General features: G+C 34.4%; 1 protein-coding gene across 2 annotated transcripts in view; it reads right to left on the reverse strand.

Moving 5' to 3' along the window:
• Positions 1-20,143, reverse strand: part of IMMP2L (inner mitochondrial membrane peptidase subunit 2) — a 497,636-nt gene that overhangs the window by 93,099 nt on the left and 384,394 nt on the right. For both annotated transcript variants that reach the window (XM_074901547.1, XM_074901548.1), the window contains one exon: positions 17,661-17,763. In XM_074901547.1, coding sequence (XP_074757648.1) covers positions 17,661-17,763 — 103 coding nt within the window. The remainder of the gene's footprint in view (positions 1-17,660; positions 17,764-20,143) is intronic.

The following is a 20,143-nucleotide window of genomic DNA, read 5'->3' on the forward strand; positions in this document are numbered from 1 at the left end:
GAGTTCACTGGACTTCAATAAATGTCCTGATTTTCTTTGGAAGATTCATCAATGGAAAGAATAATGTCTGCAGCATTACCAAAAGTTATACCTCTTAAGTGCCTTCTTACAAATACAGATCTAAATGCACAGCCTACTTCTCCATTATTTATAAAATCTTTTGCGCTATATTTTTTTTAAATGGCATTTTTGAACTTTTAGGTAAGCATTCTCAAGCATTTTTAGTTTATCAAGATATCTATCCCTAATACAAAAATAGTACATATGCATTTCATATGCACTGCTCATCACAGTGGGACAGTCTATTAGACTGCACTTGAAAGCAAACACTAAGAATTTGACAAATGTGTCAGAAAAAGCAAGAGTGAAATCATTAAACATATAGATATCCATATATTTAATGCAAGATTAATGTGGCAGAAAGGTGTTAATTTGACAGTTGTCAAGTGTCAGCTCCACAAAACAGTAGAGAACATGCATTAGCAATGCCAAATCTACATGGGGTTTATACTTTCTAGAGCATACAGAAATTGCTATATTCAGTAACAAAATATAATTTAATATCTGTAGTGCTTTACTTTTTTGACTTCTGTACTGAAATGGCTAAGAGTACATGATGCTAGTTTTATATTTTTGGTGATTTTGAAAGTTTTATATGACCTAAGTTGAAAGAGCAGGGGTTATTTAAAGAAGAAAATATCTTCAGCATGAAATATCTTGCAATCATAATCTTTTACCTCTTTTATACATGAGGAAAATATTTTAAAGCCTGCTGTGTCTCTCGCATAGTTTTTGACGGTTTTGTCTGTTAGCTTGTTTTCCCACAGTGAAATCCCTTGCACACATTTTCACAATCCTTTCAACATACCTTCTATCATTATACAAGCTGAAATGTCTTGTCTTTGTGCTGTTATTAAATATGCAGTCCTGAAGGGCTGCTGCAACTGCCTAGTCACACACTGCAGTAGCATTGAACTTGGAATGTTTTTTCAAGTGCTTTGAAATAGAGAAGGTATTATAGAAAAGCAAACTCTTTTCTATTTCATCTGTGTAAACAGAAATCTATAGTGTCTTCTGCTGTGAACTAACAAAGGCTGCTGGGTGTGACAGATGAAATGCCTTCCAGGAGACCCATTGTGAGAGTGAACCCTTTCAAATGTATCTAGAGTTGCTCAGATGCTCAGGAAAAAATGTGGCCATAAGTATTCATAGAGCTTATTTAAAAAAAAAAAAAAAAAAGTTAGGATGAGTAAGACATCAAACTGGGTGAGATTGCACATGGCCTGGAAGACACTTTTGTACTTAATATCAAACAATCCTACAATCCTTACCTCAGTCTGTGACTAAGTGTGAAAGAGTATATACTGATAGGACTGAATTAGGAGTGAAAAGATAACAAAAGCCGTAATCAAACTGCAAAAATTTATAATGGATTTTTTAAAATAATGACAAATGAACTTTTGAAAATAAAATTTTTAAAAAGAGAATTTTTCCTAAGAGGCCCTCTATGAGTTTTATTCAGGTAGCCTAATATAAATTACTACTATTAGCAAATATTTTTCCCTTTATATAACTGGATTAGCAATGTCATACTAAGTGTATTTCTGGTTAACTACCCAGAACTCTAAGGGGCTTATGGTTTACTGTTTCATGTTTGATATGTACTTATAATCAACTAAAACAAAAGCAAATATATTTTCAATCTACTAGCTTTTTTTCATTTTCACCTTGCAATGCACAGAGGCTGTGAATTGTAATTAACAGTTCAGGAACCACAAGCATTTGAGATGTACACAATTGAAAGGATGTTAGGGAATGTATTCCACTTGTGGTATGTAATCCTTTTTCTTACTGTAAAAACATGTGCAGTCAATTGTGAGGTTTAGAATTATCCCTAAGTACTAGGAGATGTTTCTCACTAGCAAAATGCTACCTCTGACTGTGGTAGTTTGAAGGACATATTGTTACTATACAAACAGAAAGATAGCTCTTCATCTACGTATTTAGCATTTATGTGCCACAAATTAACATCAGAATAACAGAAGAAGCCTTTAAATATCAAGCAAGAACAAGAATCTTCTGGTGCATGACTGTGTGACAAAGATATGATCTCATTCTCTGAAGACTCTGCCAACCCTGGGCAGATGGAGCATGGCAGGGGCTGGAGAAAGGCATGGCAGGATGAGCTGTGTGCTGTCCCTTGCTGGGGAGAGTCTGTGGTGCTATCAGCCTGCAGCACAGCACAGCAGGGATGAAGTCCTGACCTCACTGAACTCTCTGGCAAAACTCCCAGTTAGTCCCACAGAGACGGGATTTTTCCCAAGTTTATACTACTTTAACATACTATACAAACTGGATACAAGATCAATCCATTGTAGCTTACAAAAGGATTTTGTTTTTTCTGACTTAGATAGTAAAGATATTGTAAATGTTCCAGATCTCAATTTAAGTAATAAATTATTTTTAAAAGTGGAATATACCTTTATCTATATATATAGGATAGAAAAATGCAATGTAGAATTCTTTGAGTTTGCTCAATGTCATTTTATCTTGTCACTGAAAGTCCACTTAATGTTGGAGTTTAATCTGCACTTTTACTGAAATTTCAAGATAATGGGAATACTGTGAAAAATAGGTAACTGTTGTCCAGTTCCAAATTTAATAGAAAGCAAATCCTGAGTTTTCCTTTGGCTTCAGAGAGACATGAAATCTAAAGCTACCAGTCATAAGTGTTATGTAACATTCTATGAAAAGTTTAAATTAGTCTCCAGAAAGCTGGCACCATTCCATTTTAAAGACATAATTTAATTCTTTATTTCAAAATCTATAAGCAGCATCTCTGTATTCTTTTTTCATATGAAACTTTGATAGTTTTAGTCCCTAATGAATCTCATTTTAAAATACATGCATTTAAATGCTGTTTGGGACTTTCTCTAGAGAGCTAGGAAGAAAGACTTTAAAGTGGAATTCTGACAGAAGAATAAACTTAATTTTTTTATTCCCAAGATAACTGAATCTCTTCCAGACATCACTGGTATCTGCTACTGCCTCGACTGGTAGACAGAACTATTTCTCCTTAGATTATACAGTTTTCTTGTCAGAAAAATCACCTAGCTGTTCTGACAAAAAAAGTCTCTGAAATCAAACCCCATTTTTATCAAATGTGTCAATGCTTTGTCTCACCTAAAGGTATTATACTATTGTTAGTTTTGTTTGTTTCTGCAGCAAGACACTATCAAGAGCCCAAGATCATAATGATCAACATTGAAACCATCACGTGCTACAGAAGGCAACATAAGTCCTGTTGAAAAAGGAATATAATTTGAATTACATACAGATTTATAATGCTGATGTTTACTAAATTTATTTTACTTAGAAATTTGTCACTGAGTTGAAAGAATTTGTTCACTGGGTTTTTTACATGGTAAATGTACTAGTTCTTTAATTATGCATAATAAAGTCAAGTCAGATTTTCAACACATCAATCATCCCCTTTAAATCTTGGATTCTGTTAAAACAGTATGTCTGCTCTGACCTCACATATTTTGACAAGAAAAGCAAAAATTCAGATTTGCAAAACTAGAAGAGATTGTACTTCTTTCTTTCTGAGCTCATAAACAAAAGATAATTTATAACTGGACCTACCTGGAGGTAACTATACTCAAGGAATATTTTCTATCTGTTTAATAATTACTTTATAACATATCATCTGTCTAGCCTATCTCAACTTTTCTGTCTCTGTAGAATTTATCACAGGAAAATATTCAAAATTCCAATTATTTTCTGATTTTTTTGTGCTCTTTTCCTATGTAATCCTGGAAATATGTTAGATTTCTTCAGAGTTCCAAAAAGATAGTCTCTTAAGAAACACAGATTTATGCTAGTAGGGCAAAAGCTAGCTGTAGAGGTTAAACTTGGCTTCACAGAATTTGTCTCTCAGGTTATATTTTCAAAATCCAGTGTGCTGTTTGGGCCAGAGCTCTTTTTGATGGATAAAACCCTAATAACTTGAGACATAGCAACAAGGGTAAAGCTAAGGTTACTGTACTGATCTAGTTCAGGTAGTGTGAGATTTACTAAAAAATCTGCAAGTCAGAGAGAATGTGAAGGCTTAGCTGGCAGTCGATATTTTTTTTTTTTTTCTCTGTGAAATCTGCAGCTTTTTGCTATATATAAGCAAACTATCGCAATGTGATGAAGAACTAAGATTTCACACACTTAAAGACAACAAGTGATAAATTGAAATGACATGGTTCTGTTGCTAGTTTACTGATGAAGTAATCCAAACACCTTTTTAGCTTTTGTTACTGTCAAATTAATTTGTGTAAAATGTGCCAGGAGAGAACTCTGAAAGCAAACCAGGGGAGATAGATATCCTATTATATTTTTCTTCATTTTTAGTGCATGACTTACTTAAGGCTGCTGCATTTCCTAAAACCTCCAACTAAAACACAGATGTGAAACAAGGCTTTCCATACAACCCACACTGCATGTAAATGCAAATATAAGCAATCAAGACAATATTTAAAAAAAAAAAAAAAAAAAAAGATACAGTTCAAACATGAGATGAATGTTACAACAGAAATGCAATGTTTGCTTCTGCTATTATGTGAACTGTACCTTATTCTACTTGATGAATTTACCTTTAAAAAGATTTTTGATTTGGCATAAAGAATAATGTTAGAATCTTTCTTGAAATTAGTGCCTAGTTTGCTTAGGCACAGCAAAACTTTCCTAGCAACATGAATAAAACCTTTCTCTGGTACAACCAGGAAAGGAAATATAATTAATTCTGTATTTATGGGTATGTGAGAACTTCAGTTTATCAGTTTAGTCCCATCCTGGATCACTTCTTTGTCCTAACTCAAGCAGAAGAAAACAGAGAATGACACTGAGATAAAGAACGATCCAGGAGAGTGAACGTAACATCAACTACTTAGTAAAGATGTCTGGGATATCAAAGGAACATTTTTCAGGTGCTAGTTTTCCATAAGAAAACCAGCCTTACAAGTCATAAATCCTGCACAAAGTTAAAGATATTCCCTAAAGGAGGACATATAGAAATACCTTGATAGGCCATTGGAAGCAGCATCTCTGAAAAAGAAAGGTAACTTAAAAGCATAATGATACAGCCCAGTCTGGTTTAGCTTATGTGCAGTAGAAAGTAGAAAAGTTTACTCTGGAACAAGTTTTCAAGGGAAGACTGAAGAGTACATAAGGAAATAAACATAAAATTTATGGTACACACTTTTTTGTCTGGTTCCTACAGACTCACTGAATATGTGAATAATGCTTTGCTCTGAAGACATTGTTTTTCAAACATTTGAATCAGTCCACCCCTAAACTCCTTAAAGACAGTTAGCCAGCTGGCTATTATATGCCAAAAAGAATAACTGCATCCCAGAAATCCCATTCAAGAGCATTTAGATCACCAAGTTTTTGAAGGCTATATATGGATATATCAAGTTCTTCATGACTGACAAAGTGTCATGAATGCATACTAATATTCAGAAAGGCGTATATGCACAACAGAATGATAAAGATGGAGCTTTAAATTAATGCAGTGGCATAACAGATTTTGGAAATCTTGCTGGAATATTAAATGTATTATGAGCACATGAATCCTAGCTCTGAGAGCAGAGTCTGGGCAAGGGCTTAGTACCATTCCTCCTGAGGCCTGGACTGTGCTCAGCATGACAAGAAAGGTGACTTTGTACCTGGCAGACAAGATATGTATTGTTTAAGAACATAAAAAAGACCACTTTAAATTTAGGCTTGTTTCTGACTTACTAAAATTCATTTCTTGGACAGGAAGATTCCATTGTACAAACATACCTGGTTTGCACTGGTATGTGTGTAACTTAATGGGGCTAATAGTGTTGCTGACTTCAATGATACCAGTAATTCCTAGCACTCCGTAGTATAAGTAAAGAATGAACTATAAATTTTAAATAAACACATTTACCACTGCTGGTACTTGAAACTGAGATACTGTGACTTATGAAATATTTACAGGAGAACTCTTTCTAAGAGTATCTAACAGTAGATGGCATATAGAAAGATGCAAGACAGTCCTGAGTGGGATCCAAAGTGACTATAAGACATTTTTTCCTAACTTGCATCTGTCGATGTAAGCATGAAGACTGCATTCTTCATTAGCATTTTTTGTCCTGTTCAATATAAATATTTGTCATTTAACATTTAATTGCTTTGTAATACTACCAAACATTTGATGAATTCAGAATAAAATGGATACTTTGAAAATTCATGCGAACAAAAATTCACTCTGGTACTACAAACGTTTTAATAGCTATCAGTAACTTGGAGGAGTAGATTTACGCCCTGCATTGACTCTATTCACTAAGTATAACCAGGGAACTAAGTATAATTAGGGAATGTTTTGAGTTGTGACCTTACACCTTACACCTTCATTGAAACAAGTAAAATTCTGAGGGCTTCCAAAATTAGCTGACAATAAGTAACAGCTGAAAATGTGTAAGAGCTAACAGGATATCTGAGACAGATCTCAAATATATGAAGCAGTTTCTGAAGTCCTGTATTACAGGACTTATCAGAACACAATACATATCCGAGTAACAACAATATATTGAGCTTGGCAAAAGGGAGTGTCTTGTCTGATGCAGCTTGAGGATACAGAGAACACAGAGGCTGCAGCAGTCTCAGGAACCTTGGGAGGAACATGTATATTTTCACTCCAAAGTACATGTCCATTTTCATACTATTCAGTCTGGAAGACTAACACAGACATTTCCATTTTACCCTATATGTAGAAGCCTACTTTAGCAGAATTTTGAAGAACATGTTTGAATTAACAGACCATGGTTGTGATACCATTATAAGAGTCTTAAAAAAAGAGAAAAGAAAAAGAAAAGAAGGATTCTGGAATGCCTCTATCTAATCAATAGAACTGTAAAAAAAACAATAGGTGGAGCCATAACCTGCCATGCAGCAGTCATGGAGAATTTTGTAGGCAGTTACTTCTTCTGATCCCTCTCCTTTTTCCATGTATTACACCTTGTTTTGGTCATAGGCTTCCCCTGGCTTTCATTAGATGTGTCGTGTATATGGCCAAAATTCAATGTTGGATACCAGTTTCACATCTGTTACAGAGTAGTCCAAGAGTCTGTTATTTTGGCATCTAAATTATACAAATTCCATTTTTTAATAAGTTGCAAATTAAACCTAAATTTTAATTTGTATAATAGGAAAATATGTGAATATAATCAGGCTTAATACAGAATTTAAAATATCAAAATGCTAGCAAGTTAGGGTTTTTAGAGTTTCTATTATTTCTTTCATGCATTTTTAGTGGGAAGAAGCTGAACTTTTGGCTTTAAAACTTCTGACTGGCTTAAGCACAAAAAACCCCTGAGTCCCACTAAGGTGATCCAAAAGTAAAATTGGAAAGGATTGCAGCTCTTCAGTTTCTTCTCTCAGCTGTGTACCAAGTCAAAGCTATATTCTACAAAAAATAACTCTGGCAACACTGACTAAAGGTTTTAATAAGCTCTAACAATGTGCAATATTGCATAAGTGCCACTTAACATACATTAATCCAACAGCTGTAATGCAGCGATTGCAGGGACTATGCTCTTAAGAAACACAATGGAGTGACTCTTTAAGATAATACCTGGTAACTCACTTTACCATCATAAAATACTGAAAGGGTGTGATTTTTTTTTTTTTCTTATTTCTTTGGTGGATGCTGCACAGATTTTCGTTACTAAAATTGCATGACTTCCACCAGAATTGGAAGTGTTATTTCATGGAACAGTAGATTTTCTTTCTTTCTTCCTCCATTTTTCTGATTATGGATCCATTATTGATCCAAGATCCATGCTTGTAAAGTGAAAATTACTCATCATCTTCAGATTCCTATCTTTGGTAGGAAAGAAATATCAGACCTTACTATCACATCACGTTAACTACTACCTTGGTTCCCTTCCAACCTCATATCAGTAACTGATATCTCACCAGTATTAGGCTTGCAAGTTAGTATTTCCTAAAACTTGTAATCTGGTCTCCCAGTTTCAAGAAGATGTGTTTCAAAGAAGAAGGGGCAGCATTGGCATAATGTCCAATACATATACATTTCAGAACAGTATTCAATAAAACCATATTGGGATAGATGCACTGGGGAAAAAAAAAGCAATTTTTCAGTGAGAAAATGTGATACTGAGTTACAGATCTTGCAGCTTGCAGGCACTGTAATATATTGGTGGTGTTCAAAGGTTTACATAAGATTTGTCCTCATAACCATAGAAAGCTGCTTGTCACCTATTGGGAGATATATGTTCTGCATCAAATGCAGTTAAACATATTTTCAATAATTACATAAGAACAAATACTATAGTTTTATAAATGGTACATAAGTGCAAGTGGAAGTAGTATATACTCACGACACAGGAAGTACCATGGAGTTATTGTTCTTACATGCAGTTACTAATATCAGTTCTCGTATTATATATAACCCTTTTCTAAATCTCAAGGTTTACAAGAGAAAAATTAAAACAATTGTACTGGTTCCTAGATCTGACATTGAGTTGCAGTAGCTCCTAATGGAAAAAAACATAAAATGTCAAACCCTAGTAAAAGCTAATCTACAAGTGCCCAAATCCTCAGAGCAAGTAAATTAAAATAATTCTAACCAACCTTAATTGACATTGTCTCAAATAACGATCAAGGGGAAAAGAATATATTCTACAATTCATTTTGTAAACATATTTACTCTTCTGTTAGTTAACATTATTCTTCTCAGCAAATGTAACCTATTGTGGTACTTACCTCTCAATAATTATTTTTATTTTTCTCTCCTGCAGTGAAAGGAAGAACAAATAACTTCTAAGATTCTGCTATCAATCTGAAAGTTCCTCTAGGCAACACCATGTTTATGTTAATCAGAAAACTTTTTCTATACTTTTATAATTTGATTTCTTTAAAAAAAAACCCCATAAATAAATCTGTCCATTCTGTGCTATTTTTATAAGAAAATATCCAGTTTCAAAAATGCTTTGATGGCTTTGATAACAATCATGAATACAGTTATTGCTACAAAAAAATTATGACTATTAAAAAATTTAAGGTATTACTGAAGTAGTTATCCTAATGAACAGCTAAAATCAGTAAAATTATTCAGTTTAATCTGGGGTCCTTTACTTATTAAATTTTGTAAAATAAGAGAAAGGGAGTGAGAAAAGAAACAGAGTAAACAAAAAGGAGCAATATGAATCATGTAGTCCCTCGTCTTTAGTAAAAAGTTCTTGTAGACTTAAATATATATATATATACACAGACATTTGCAAGATCAGGTCTTAATGATTTAGCTGTAATTAAATATTTCTATTTCTTCCATAACACACCTACAGAATTTGAAGTGCTGCTTAAAAAAAAAAAAAAAAAAAAAAAAAAGTGTCCTGTTAATATATTAATATAGTATTTGAGGAAAATCTTTCTTCTCTGTCTAGGCTGAACTTTAAACATGGCCAAGTTAGGAAGATTCATGCTACTAGTATACTTTCCATACTCTTCCTTTTAGAACGGAAGGAATACAGATGAAGGTTTGCAATAAACACTTGCACAATCTGAAATTAAATTTGATCCACTTTGTAATCCTCTGAGAGAATGTAACAATAGAAAAGTAGCACTACAGTAGATAAATTTACCAGTTTTCCACTCTTGTTAAACGTGGCTCTGCCAGTGTTAACACATAGGACAATGAACTGACAAAATTTTGCTGTGCTATGTGTTACATAGGACAGTTTACTGACAAAATAAAAATTGTTTTCATGGTCGCACAGAATCATATAGGTAGGAAGGGACATCTGGAGGTCATCCATTCCAACCTCCTACTCAGAACAGGGCCAGCTCAGGTTGCTCAGGGCCATGTCCAGTCAGATTTTTTTACTCTCTCCAAGAATGGAGATCTTACAAACTTTCTGGGTAATGAATACATGGCATGACTTCCCCCATAATGAAAAAAAATATATTAGAAACTATCTTAATATCTGTTCAGAATTTCCCAAGTTGTGACTGTGCCTATTGTCTCTTGTCCTACTACTCTTCATATCTGAGAAGAGTCTGGCCATGCCTTCCCTGTACACTGTACTGTAGCTGAGGAGAGTTGTGACCTCTCTTTGCAGCCTTCTCTGCTCACGGCTGAACCAGCCCTGTTCTCAAAGCCTTTCCTCTGCATCATGTGCTAGAGGTCCATTGTGGGGGCCTTTCACAGGTCTCATTCCTCTACATCATTACAACTCTTGTGCATGGAATACCCAAAGCACAGTACTCCTGACTGCACATGCCTCAAGTAGATGGAAAATGTCACTTCCCTCAAATAATTTATAGAATTATTGGTATTTCTATTAATATTATTGATCATATTTCAATAATGTTTTGCTCCTAAAATAAACAAACATACACTTGTAAATAAAAAAATGTTCATTGGTTTGGACATTTACTGCTGTATAAATCTACTGCTTTCTAACCTACTAATATGGTGTGCAATCATGTAAACAAGGTGCTACACTAAAGTAGTATTATTTTAGGATTGGGAGATTTAATGAGATGTGTACATATTACACCAAAGGATTTATCTTATCCAAAAATGGAATCAGGTAGATAATTTCCTATACTTCTGCAAACTAAAATTAAGAACTTTTTTTAGTAATCAATGACTGAGCTTTGACAACGTTCCATGTCCAAAGAAGTGAAAATAGAAACAAAAACATTCAACAAATTTTTAAATGATGTCCTGGCAAATCTTAATATGAATGCCAGCATGAATCAAAATTCCCCACAGAGTTGAACCATATAAAAGTCAACAAAGATTCCTTTTGGTCTCATTTCCATTAAAACAAGTAATTTATGAGATCCTGTATAGAGAATATCATGCTATAAATTCTGCAGAGTCATTATTGAATATAAGGGTATTTCAAGCTGTAACTTCTGAGAAATAGAATTGTAAGGAAAGTGATGTATAAAGGATTAAGGAAATTATTATATTTGAATACAAAGCTGTTCAAACTAGTTAATCTGACAGATCATTTCTCCTAATATTTAATTAAATCAAGCTAACATTGTTTCAACTTTTTTTTTTTTTTTTTTTTCTTTTTTTCCCCCCTGGTTTATTTCAATGTAAGTAACATCAAAAACAGGTTTAGGCTGATCAGCCTACCATTCTTTCCAATGTGGTTGGAAAATCCTTTAAAAGTACTTGTATTCACAAATACTCACCAAATATTTGGATTAATAATTCATTGTGCTTGAGTTTATAAATCCTGTTCCATAAGCAGGATGACTGAGGCTTTATTAATGCTAAATAACAGTAACACATCCAAGTGCACTAATAGAGAAAATTAACTAGAATATGTAAAATGTTTAAGATTTGACATAACTAAGACAAAACCCCAAACTTTTTGCTACTCACAAGTCCTCATGTGTGTTCCATTGCTAAGAAACAGAATAGATTTAATTGAAAGCTTTTAGTCACATGATGATAGCCAGGCTGCTTGAAAGATTAATTTTTATGCATTGGTTTAGGCTACAGTCAGGCTAAACATTTTACTTGCCAAGAGAATTAGGACAGCCATAGAGGGCTTTTTATTCCTTATATTGCAAATTCAGTTAGTCATGATAATTTAATGGACAGTGAGGCCACAAAATCTTATCAAGGCTTCCCTTCAGCAACTCCTGAAGTATTGTCATTCTCAATAGAGAAGCCACCATCCCAATTTGCATCTCACATATAATATTCTCTCAAAAGGGACAAGCACATTTACCCTTCGAGGTTTATTTATCATCAGTCATAACACATAATGTCTTATCCATTTTATTCATCATAGACTTTTACAAGTTCAAGCAGTGCATGCATGCTATTTACTGCTGTTAACTTCATGTGCCATATGGAAAGACTTTTTTTCTGGTTGTAAACAAATGTACCTATTTCATTTTTGCCAGTAGTCAGGGATAAATATTATGGAATGCTATTGATTGCATATTTGCATTACATATCCTGTTCAAACACAGCTTTATTTCTTCTTTAACACCCAAGAGAAAAAGTAGAAAAGTCACCGATCCCATAAGAGTCATGCTACTCTCCAAGGCTACATTTATACAGCAAAGTGAAGGTGAAAGCACTGGTCACAGTGATAGCAAAAAGAAAGCAGAAGAAGCTGCAACATCAGCTAGAAAACTGATGCAGATAAGTCCTCAGTAGGTCATTCCCTGCCTTCACTGACTACCATCACTGTTATCCTCACCTACGTTAACTTTATGAGCGTAAGCACGGATAGGTGTTTACTTGCTGAAATCACACTTTTGTTTGACAATGCTTGACTATCTCCTCTTGACTTCAGTCTAAACCAAGAAAAATAGGGTTTGGGACCCTGCTTTTGAAACTGTTTGTCATAAGCGTCTCTGAATGGCTGGTTGGAGTATGGGGACACAAATAGGGTCACCGGATATTCTGAGACCTGGAAGAATTCTGTGTGGGAAGAGTGTGCCCTGCCTACACACCCTACTGCACAATTTACCATGGTGCTGTTTAGCACACTTCTGTGAGCTGTTAAATTCCCACCTTTTGCCTCAGAAGCTGCTCCATTTCAGGGGGATATGTGATTCTTGCACTAGTTCATAGCTCCTAAATGAAAGCTTCAGCAGATGGCAAGATCATCACCAAGATGATGTGCACTTTTAGGACATGTGGCACTTGTTTGCTATTATGTAAGTAATCCAGAGCTGTGGGAAGATGTCTGCTTCTTCCTTCAACTGTCCTCTGTACCTCTCTTAGAAGAAGACAGAGCATAGGAAGCAGGGCTATTCTCACAGGCTGCAGACCTCTTAGTTCAAATATTTCCTTTACCAGCAGCCACACATTGTACTTCACAATAAGTGTCTTATTTCAGTTCACCTTACTGTCCAATGAATTTTCATATTTTCTGTTTTGACTACTTGTATTCACTAACAATAGTTACAGAAAGAAATACTGGATCAGTTTAAGAAAATAATTATAACAGGCTACTGTCCATTTCTCTTATTAATTGAATTTGCCCATTGAGGGTTAACAGTTAAACCATTTCTGTCTTATATCCGGAAGAGATGACAATAGCCTTTGAAAAGAAAATTCAAATAACTGACAAACTCACCATATTCACTTATTTTGAATGTCATTCTAGTCTATAGAGTTTTCTAGTCACAGCCTACAGGTTTGTGCTGCTCAAAGAAAAAATAGTTAAACAGACAGGAATGTTTTTCAAAGAGTTTATTGCATGAACTTACAGTGCAGAATTGCTTATATGGACAATCATAAAAACGACCTCTACAGTAATGCTGACTAAATGCAATTTACTCATTTGAAGTGTATGAATGTAAAGCTTCTGTTTAAACAAAAAAACAGGCTCAGGTTCAATGGGATTTAGTTCTGAGAGCAAACACGTTAAAAGATGGATGTATTTTAGTAAAAGGACTAGGATAAGGACCTGGCTGAGCTAAAAAGATGTTTTATGACAAGGTACTCAACCTACCTGTGTCTGAGGTTTCCCAGGAAGATAAGGAGGATAATAGCCTTTTTGCCCTTACACTGGATTGTGAAGCTTAACTCATAAAGAGCCTTATCCAAAACCATTAAAGCCGGTAGAAATCGCTTTGACTTTAATGAGCTTTTGTTCAGGTCCTTTACAAGACAGCTGAAAGACTGCCATTGACTTCAACCTCTAATTTTATAAATCTCTTTCATATCTTCAGCTTGGAGGCATTTGGAAACATGGAAATGTATTAACAAGGATATTATATTTACCAAAGAAATCCCCATAAGATAAAATTGAACTTTTTTTTTATTATTTCTGAGTGTGCTATTTACTGCATGTGTGTATATTCAGGAATATATATATATTATGTATCAGTTATTGTATTCACTTAGTAATAACTTTTCTCAGATACCATTACATGTTGGTTGCATAACTACCTCTGCCCTGCTGGATGTCAACTCTACACGTTTAATCTGGACAAAGTACAGTTTACAACGACTTGTCCCTTGATTTAGCCAGTGACAGATCCAGAATATAAATTGTCACTTTGTTTTTATGTTAGTATTATCCTGGCTGTGCAAGCAAAGAGATTAACTGATCTGGCATAAAGTTAACCCTTTAAAATCTTTAAGAAATTTGAAGCAGTAGAGGAGTTTAATACCTGATCAGTTCTTCACAATTTTTCTCCTGCATTTCTGACCTAAGAAAGCAGAAGCACTGCCAGGAACAGTAATGTTATATTTCCTATGCTGTCGAAGTACAACCTCATAGTAAAAAGGCTCCCCAAAATAGCAAAACTACCAGAACTGAAAACAAGAAGGACAAACTTTTAAAAGTGGTATCATAATTATATAAACTATTCATTATTACATTCCTGTAGTATGCCATTTAAGGAATACTAAGCTAATATCATAAAAACTCGACTTCATTCTATAAGAATTTCAAAACAGTAACAGCCAAGTGAGTAGAAATATCTGTTCTAGTTCAGGTAATTGAAATAAATTTCCAGAGATATTTATATTTTATCCCGTTAAATAATAGTAAAAAGATGCAAGTTCTCTGAATATTCATTGGCTTTTATTCAAAACAGCTATTTTCAGCATTATGAATGACTGACATGACATATTTCCAAACCTGAAACAGTAGTATCAAAGCAATACTATTATATAACAGCTGCCATTCTGTATTACACAAAGCATTCTTTTTTTAAAGACAACCTACAATAACCATGCACTATTTAATTTACTCCAATATTCTGGAAGGGTAATTAATATTTAAGTTTTAATCATATAGAAAGTTAACAGCATTTCTAATTCAGCCCTACCCACAGATGTCCTGTTATTTTTGTAATATCAGTTAAGGTATTAATTTTATTCAAAGACACAACTGAGCAGAAAGGAAATTTTAGACTTCTACAAATCTTAGTTAAAACATTTTAATTTTATTTATACACTTCAAGAAAATGCCTTTCTATGAAATGCCTTTCTGTGCCTTAACATTCCAATTTTATTCCTATAAAAACCATGCAATAACAAGAAATATAATTTACTTGATAATGTTTTTATGAACTAAGTAAAAATAATTTTATCTGCCAAGGTTTTACATTTTATAAATTCATTTCTCTCCAAAGGTGCATCTAATTTAGAATTTGATCGGTATCAAGGTTTTTGCTTTATCAACCTAACCTATTAGGCCATTACACATATTGCTATTCTCCAAGAGAAAAAATTATTCTAACATCTGTTCTCAATCTGGTTTTCCATAGTTTCCTTTTATGCCCCATGTAACTCATTAAGCTCATCTACAAAACATTACTCTGTCTATGGTATATACACCCTTCCACTGTAAGACTGCATGAAAATTGAAAAAATTGCAACCTACAACATAATCCACTTTAAAAATACGTTACTTTTACCAAATCTTTTGATCCAATAAAATATATCTGATTTTGCAAGTCAGAATTGTGACACAAGTGTCATTTAACCTAATCTCTTAAGGGACCTATATGCTAACTGAGAAGAATGGGTTCATGTCTTACCATTGTGCAGTCTGTTCCTTGTGACTGCTTCAGTGTTATGAGACAAAAACTGTTTAAGAAGCACATACCTTCTGAACGTCTAGAAGAGAGTGATTTTAATATTTTAATTCACTTGTGCAAGTGATCTCCAGAGTACAGCAGACAAGGGGGTAGAAAATGCCCCAGTAACCTAAAATCTAACATGTATAGAATGGAAAGGAACCTGGAGTCCAATGTGTCCTAAATACATTTTCCATTTTCTTCTACAGATTAAAATTTTCTATATCTTATTACTCTCAAGCTAGTTTCCAACCCTATGATCTCTTCTGCCCCCTTTTTCCTGCATTCAACAATTGCTGCTCTAATTTAATTTCAGAGGAAAATACTTATTTACAACTGACTTGCCCATAAGGTATTCATCAACACAACACAAAGGCTATTTTTTCTGCAGAAAGCTAAAGTATTCACTGTCAAAAACCATCTTACTAGCTCTTGAAAAGTGTCACTGCTGTAAGAAAAGTGACATATTATCTGATGTTATCTAGCAGCTGATGACTGATGTAAGGTCAAAGTCTAGTCAAGGCGATTTTCTAATATTTATAAACATCAGTGAATTGAGAAAAAATCTGAGGGTATTTAGGTTTACCCCAACATGCTATCTTGCATGAAAGCTGCATGGTGCCTACCTTGAGGATTTTACCTTGTATTAATTTCTGTGTGAGCGGCTGTAAATCTGAAACCAATGCCCAGATACTAAAGATTCCTTATGCTCTGACTTTACATTGGCAATATATTTGTAAGTGAAAAGAAGATTAGTGGTTTTATGACTAAGATTTATGTTGGGAACAGAGAATGAGACAGAAAAGGAGAAGCCTACTAAGGGAGGAAAGGCATACCTTCATGGTGTAGACTGAATTAAATCCTGCAGGAAAGAACCTCTAAAACTAGTTGTTAGCAATCTTAGAAGATAGTAGAAGGAAAATAACAATGAAAAATAGCAAGAAATATCAGCACAAAAAACCCCAAGACAAACCAAAATAGAGGCAATAGCATCACATACTCCAAACCAGGCAGTAGGCCTTTATTGATTTTCTTCCTGAGAACAAATTATTTCAAGCTAATAATTGGGCTACACTTCCAGAAGTCAGACAAACTTATAAGGTCCTTGCTGTCATTAATTCAGTCTGAGTCAGTGAGGTGATTTCTGTATGAAATAGGTATGAAATGCATAAGAGTGGAAAAATCCAGCCTTGACAACTTGCCTGTGACAACCAGTGGCTTTTTATAATATCAGAAGAGCATTTTCTCTTAAAGATACATGTCAAAAACCTGCATTTGGAATAGGACAAAAAGGATTTGTATTTCCACAGCAGGTTGCACAGTTTATGCAACTATTTCCTGCATGCTAGATTGAGTTAAAACAAGAACAGCAATCTACACAAAGTGTAACAAAACCAAAACCAAACCAAAACTGGAGTGCAGAGAAAGCATTTACTGTCTTCCTGATGAACAGAGGCACATAGCTACCAGTCAAGAAACAGATTTTTCAGGTTACATTTTGTCTTTATTCAATATGAACATGGCCCTATAAAAAGAAAATTTAAATATTTATTTTTGGGAAAGTTCTTAAAATCTCTACCATTGTTCACAGACCAATTTAACAGTTAACGCTTACTAATCACAGTTAACATCTCCTAATTCTTTATCCCAGCACTGGTGCAAAAGCCAGGCTGAGCTCCTGGGAGGGAGCCATTCTAAATTACATCAGCTGGCAACATGTCCTCAGGGAGCATCTGTCAGCTACAGGGAGTTGGCTCGCCCTCTGGCTACTCCTCCAGTACATCCCTCCAAATTTAAAATGTCTACCGCTTTTCCTTCCATGTGGGGGAATTAAAAGGAGCCTTTATTCTTTTTATAACAGCTAAGAGCAAACTCAATCTCCATTGACCAAGACATTTTATGAAGTCTAATAATTCTCACAAAAATAATAAAAATACAATCACAATCAATTCATACTTGCTGTATTGCACAAATGACCCAGGAGACATGTAATGCTTTTCAGTTGCAAAGTGTAAATGTTATGCAGAGAATTGACTTACCGGGCCAAAAGCATTGCTGTCAAAGCTGTGTCCATGGTGATCACCTTCAACCCAAATATGCCCATGTGGAACTTTTACATACTTCTTTTTGTATCCAATGGTTCTAAAAAGAATTGCACAAAAAATGGCTAATCAGTTTAAAAGAAAAGTTTACAATGCTTTGTTAGGAAAATGCACATATTTATGGTTTTGGAACTTCACCTTGCACACCATCCAACACTTGCTTAAAAAAAATCTGTGCTGAAGTCCTTTAGACTTCAAGAGTGCTACTCAAATCAAAAAACGTAACAAGTTTGTATGATCTAGTTGCACTATCAGGGCCTGTTTACTATGTTATTTTGGCAGAAATCACATCACAACAGGGAACAAGACTTCAGTTAAATATAATTAAGGGATTCTTATTTCTGTATGTAGTAACAATTCTTTGAACCATCAGATTTTATCTCAGGTGAATGCCAGTGGACACATGTTGCAGTCACGTATTGAGAATGCTTTTCTTCTAGGGTAGCATTAGTTCCTCAGCAAAATTAGTCTGGCATATCTAAACTGGCCTCATATTCAGAGCTTGGATTCCTGTGATGTTTATGTCCTGGGGGCAGGATTTCTTCATCTGTAACAAGCTAAACAGGATGAACTTTAAGGGAACCTCTAAGAGAAGGCCAAGTGCTGGGAAAAAAAAAAAAAAAAAAAAGATATTGATGATTCAAGCAATTCTCCACAGAAATTCATACTGAAGCAGTGCCTCAGCATGACAAACTAGAAAGGAGTCCTAAAGTTGCGGTACAGAGTATGCAAAATTCCTGTATTTAGTTCCCAAGTAGCTGTCATTTTCACAATTCTAGTCTGCCTTCTACAATTCACTTTTGCTTTCTTTCAAATGGAATTTGTTATTCTGAAATCATTCATGCAGAGAAGTGATTTTATCATGCACACCGAATTATTACCATGATGAAGCATTGACAGAGGGGACTATGGATAGTGATATCTCTTGTTTTGTTTTGTATACCCAAGTCTGTCCATAGAGAGAAACAGACTTTTGATCTAGCTTGTTGCCTCCAGCTGCTCATCACTTTTCACTGTCTGGAAGGTATGCTCCCAAAGCAGGAAGCAGAAGGAGCACACTCTAAAGAAAATCAACTGAAGAGAGAAAACCACCTTCACCAGGAGATTCAGCTGAACTGTGCAACAGCACTGATCATGGATGTCCACAAGTCAAAATAGGAAAACTGGTTTTGGTGAGGTTTGTTTAGCTTTGGGGGGTGTGAGGATGTTATAAGGGAAAGCTAATTAATAACCTGGAGACCATGAAATTTTAGATGAATAAGGAATCCTCAAAAGTTCATTTTATTAACTTTATTTGACATTATTAGTCAAATAAAATTAGTAATTATTTACTTTGCAAGTCACAAAATCCAACCAGTGCTTTTTCAGACAGCTTTTTCTGGCAGCTAAAGGATGAGCATGCCAGAACTATAGTCTAATGGAAGTTCTACCTGTACTTTCATTGGGAGCTGAAAAAACAATAGCTTATTTGCATTAAAAAAAGACTCTGATTTTCATTTTTCTTTAGAACAGATTCATATTACATAGTATTCAAGACTGAGTTACTAAACCATTCAAAACAAAAAGGCACAACTGTTCTGAGATCGTAAATATATGATTTCTTAAACACAAGGTGTAGTTCTGTAATGATTTAATTATGCTAAAAGAGCAATTTATTACTGTGCAATTCCTTCAGTGTTTTTTTTTAAATAAATAAGACATACAGTCTGAACAATAAAATTATTTATGTTTTGAGATTCCATAATGTTTTTTCCAATGATAATTTATTTTTTAAAGTACCTTATGAGACTATATTTTGCTAGAAACATGATTTAAGATATAGGTTGAGGGAAGCTGGCCATTAATTCTGTTCTCTCTGATCAGATACTTTGAAAATTATTCAATTAATATCTTCCACCAGTGATAAAGGCAAACAATAGCTCAAAAAATATTTAATTTTCCTTCCATTCATCTTCCTGAATATAGAAGACTAGATTGTGATAAAGTTTTGTACCTTTACAGACTTCATGTACAAGACTGAATTTCACCCAGAAGGGAGAAAGGATTTGAAAGTTAATTCTGCTGGCATGTTTACCTCAAAAATGTCAGGAAAATAATTTGGCAAATGCCAGTCAGTGACTCCATCTCAGACTGGACACAATCTCCTACCCCCAAATAATCTCCTCCTTTATTATGATTAAGAAATCACTAACAGGAAGGAAAAAACAAAAAAACAAAAAACAAAAAACAAAAACAAACAAAAACAAAAACCACCAGAAAAAAACCCCAGCTTTTGCAATAAGTACTTGGAAACAAAATAGAAAGAATTTCATCTGCATGGATAGGTCTTGCAGAGGTTTGCAAAGACCCCGTGAAAATAGAAAGGCTTAACACAGGTTTATAGTGCATTCTTTTAAGTCCTAAGGCAAAAAGAAAAAGAT

The sequence above is a fragment of the Athene noctua genome, chromosome 3 (genome assembly GCF_965140245.1).
Source record: "Athene noctua chromosome 3, bAthNoc1.hap1.1, whole genome shotgun sequence".
Classification (NCBI taxonomy): Eukaryota; Metazoa; Chordata; class Aves; order Strigiformes; family Strigidae; genus Athene; species Athene noctua.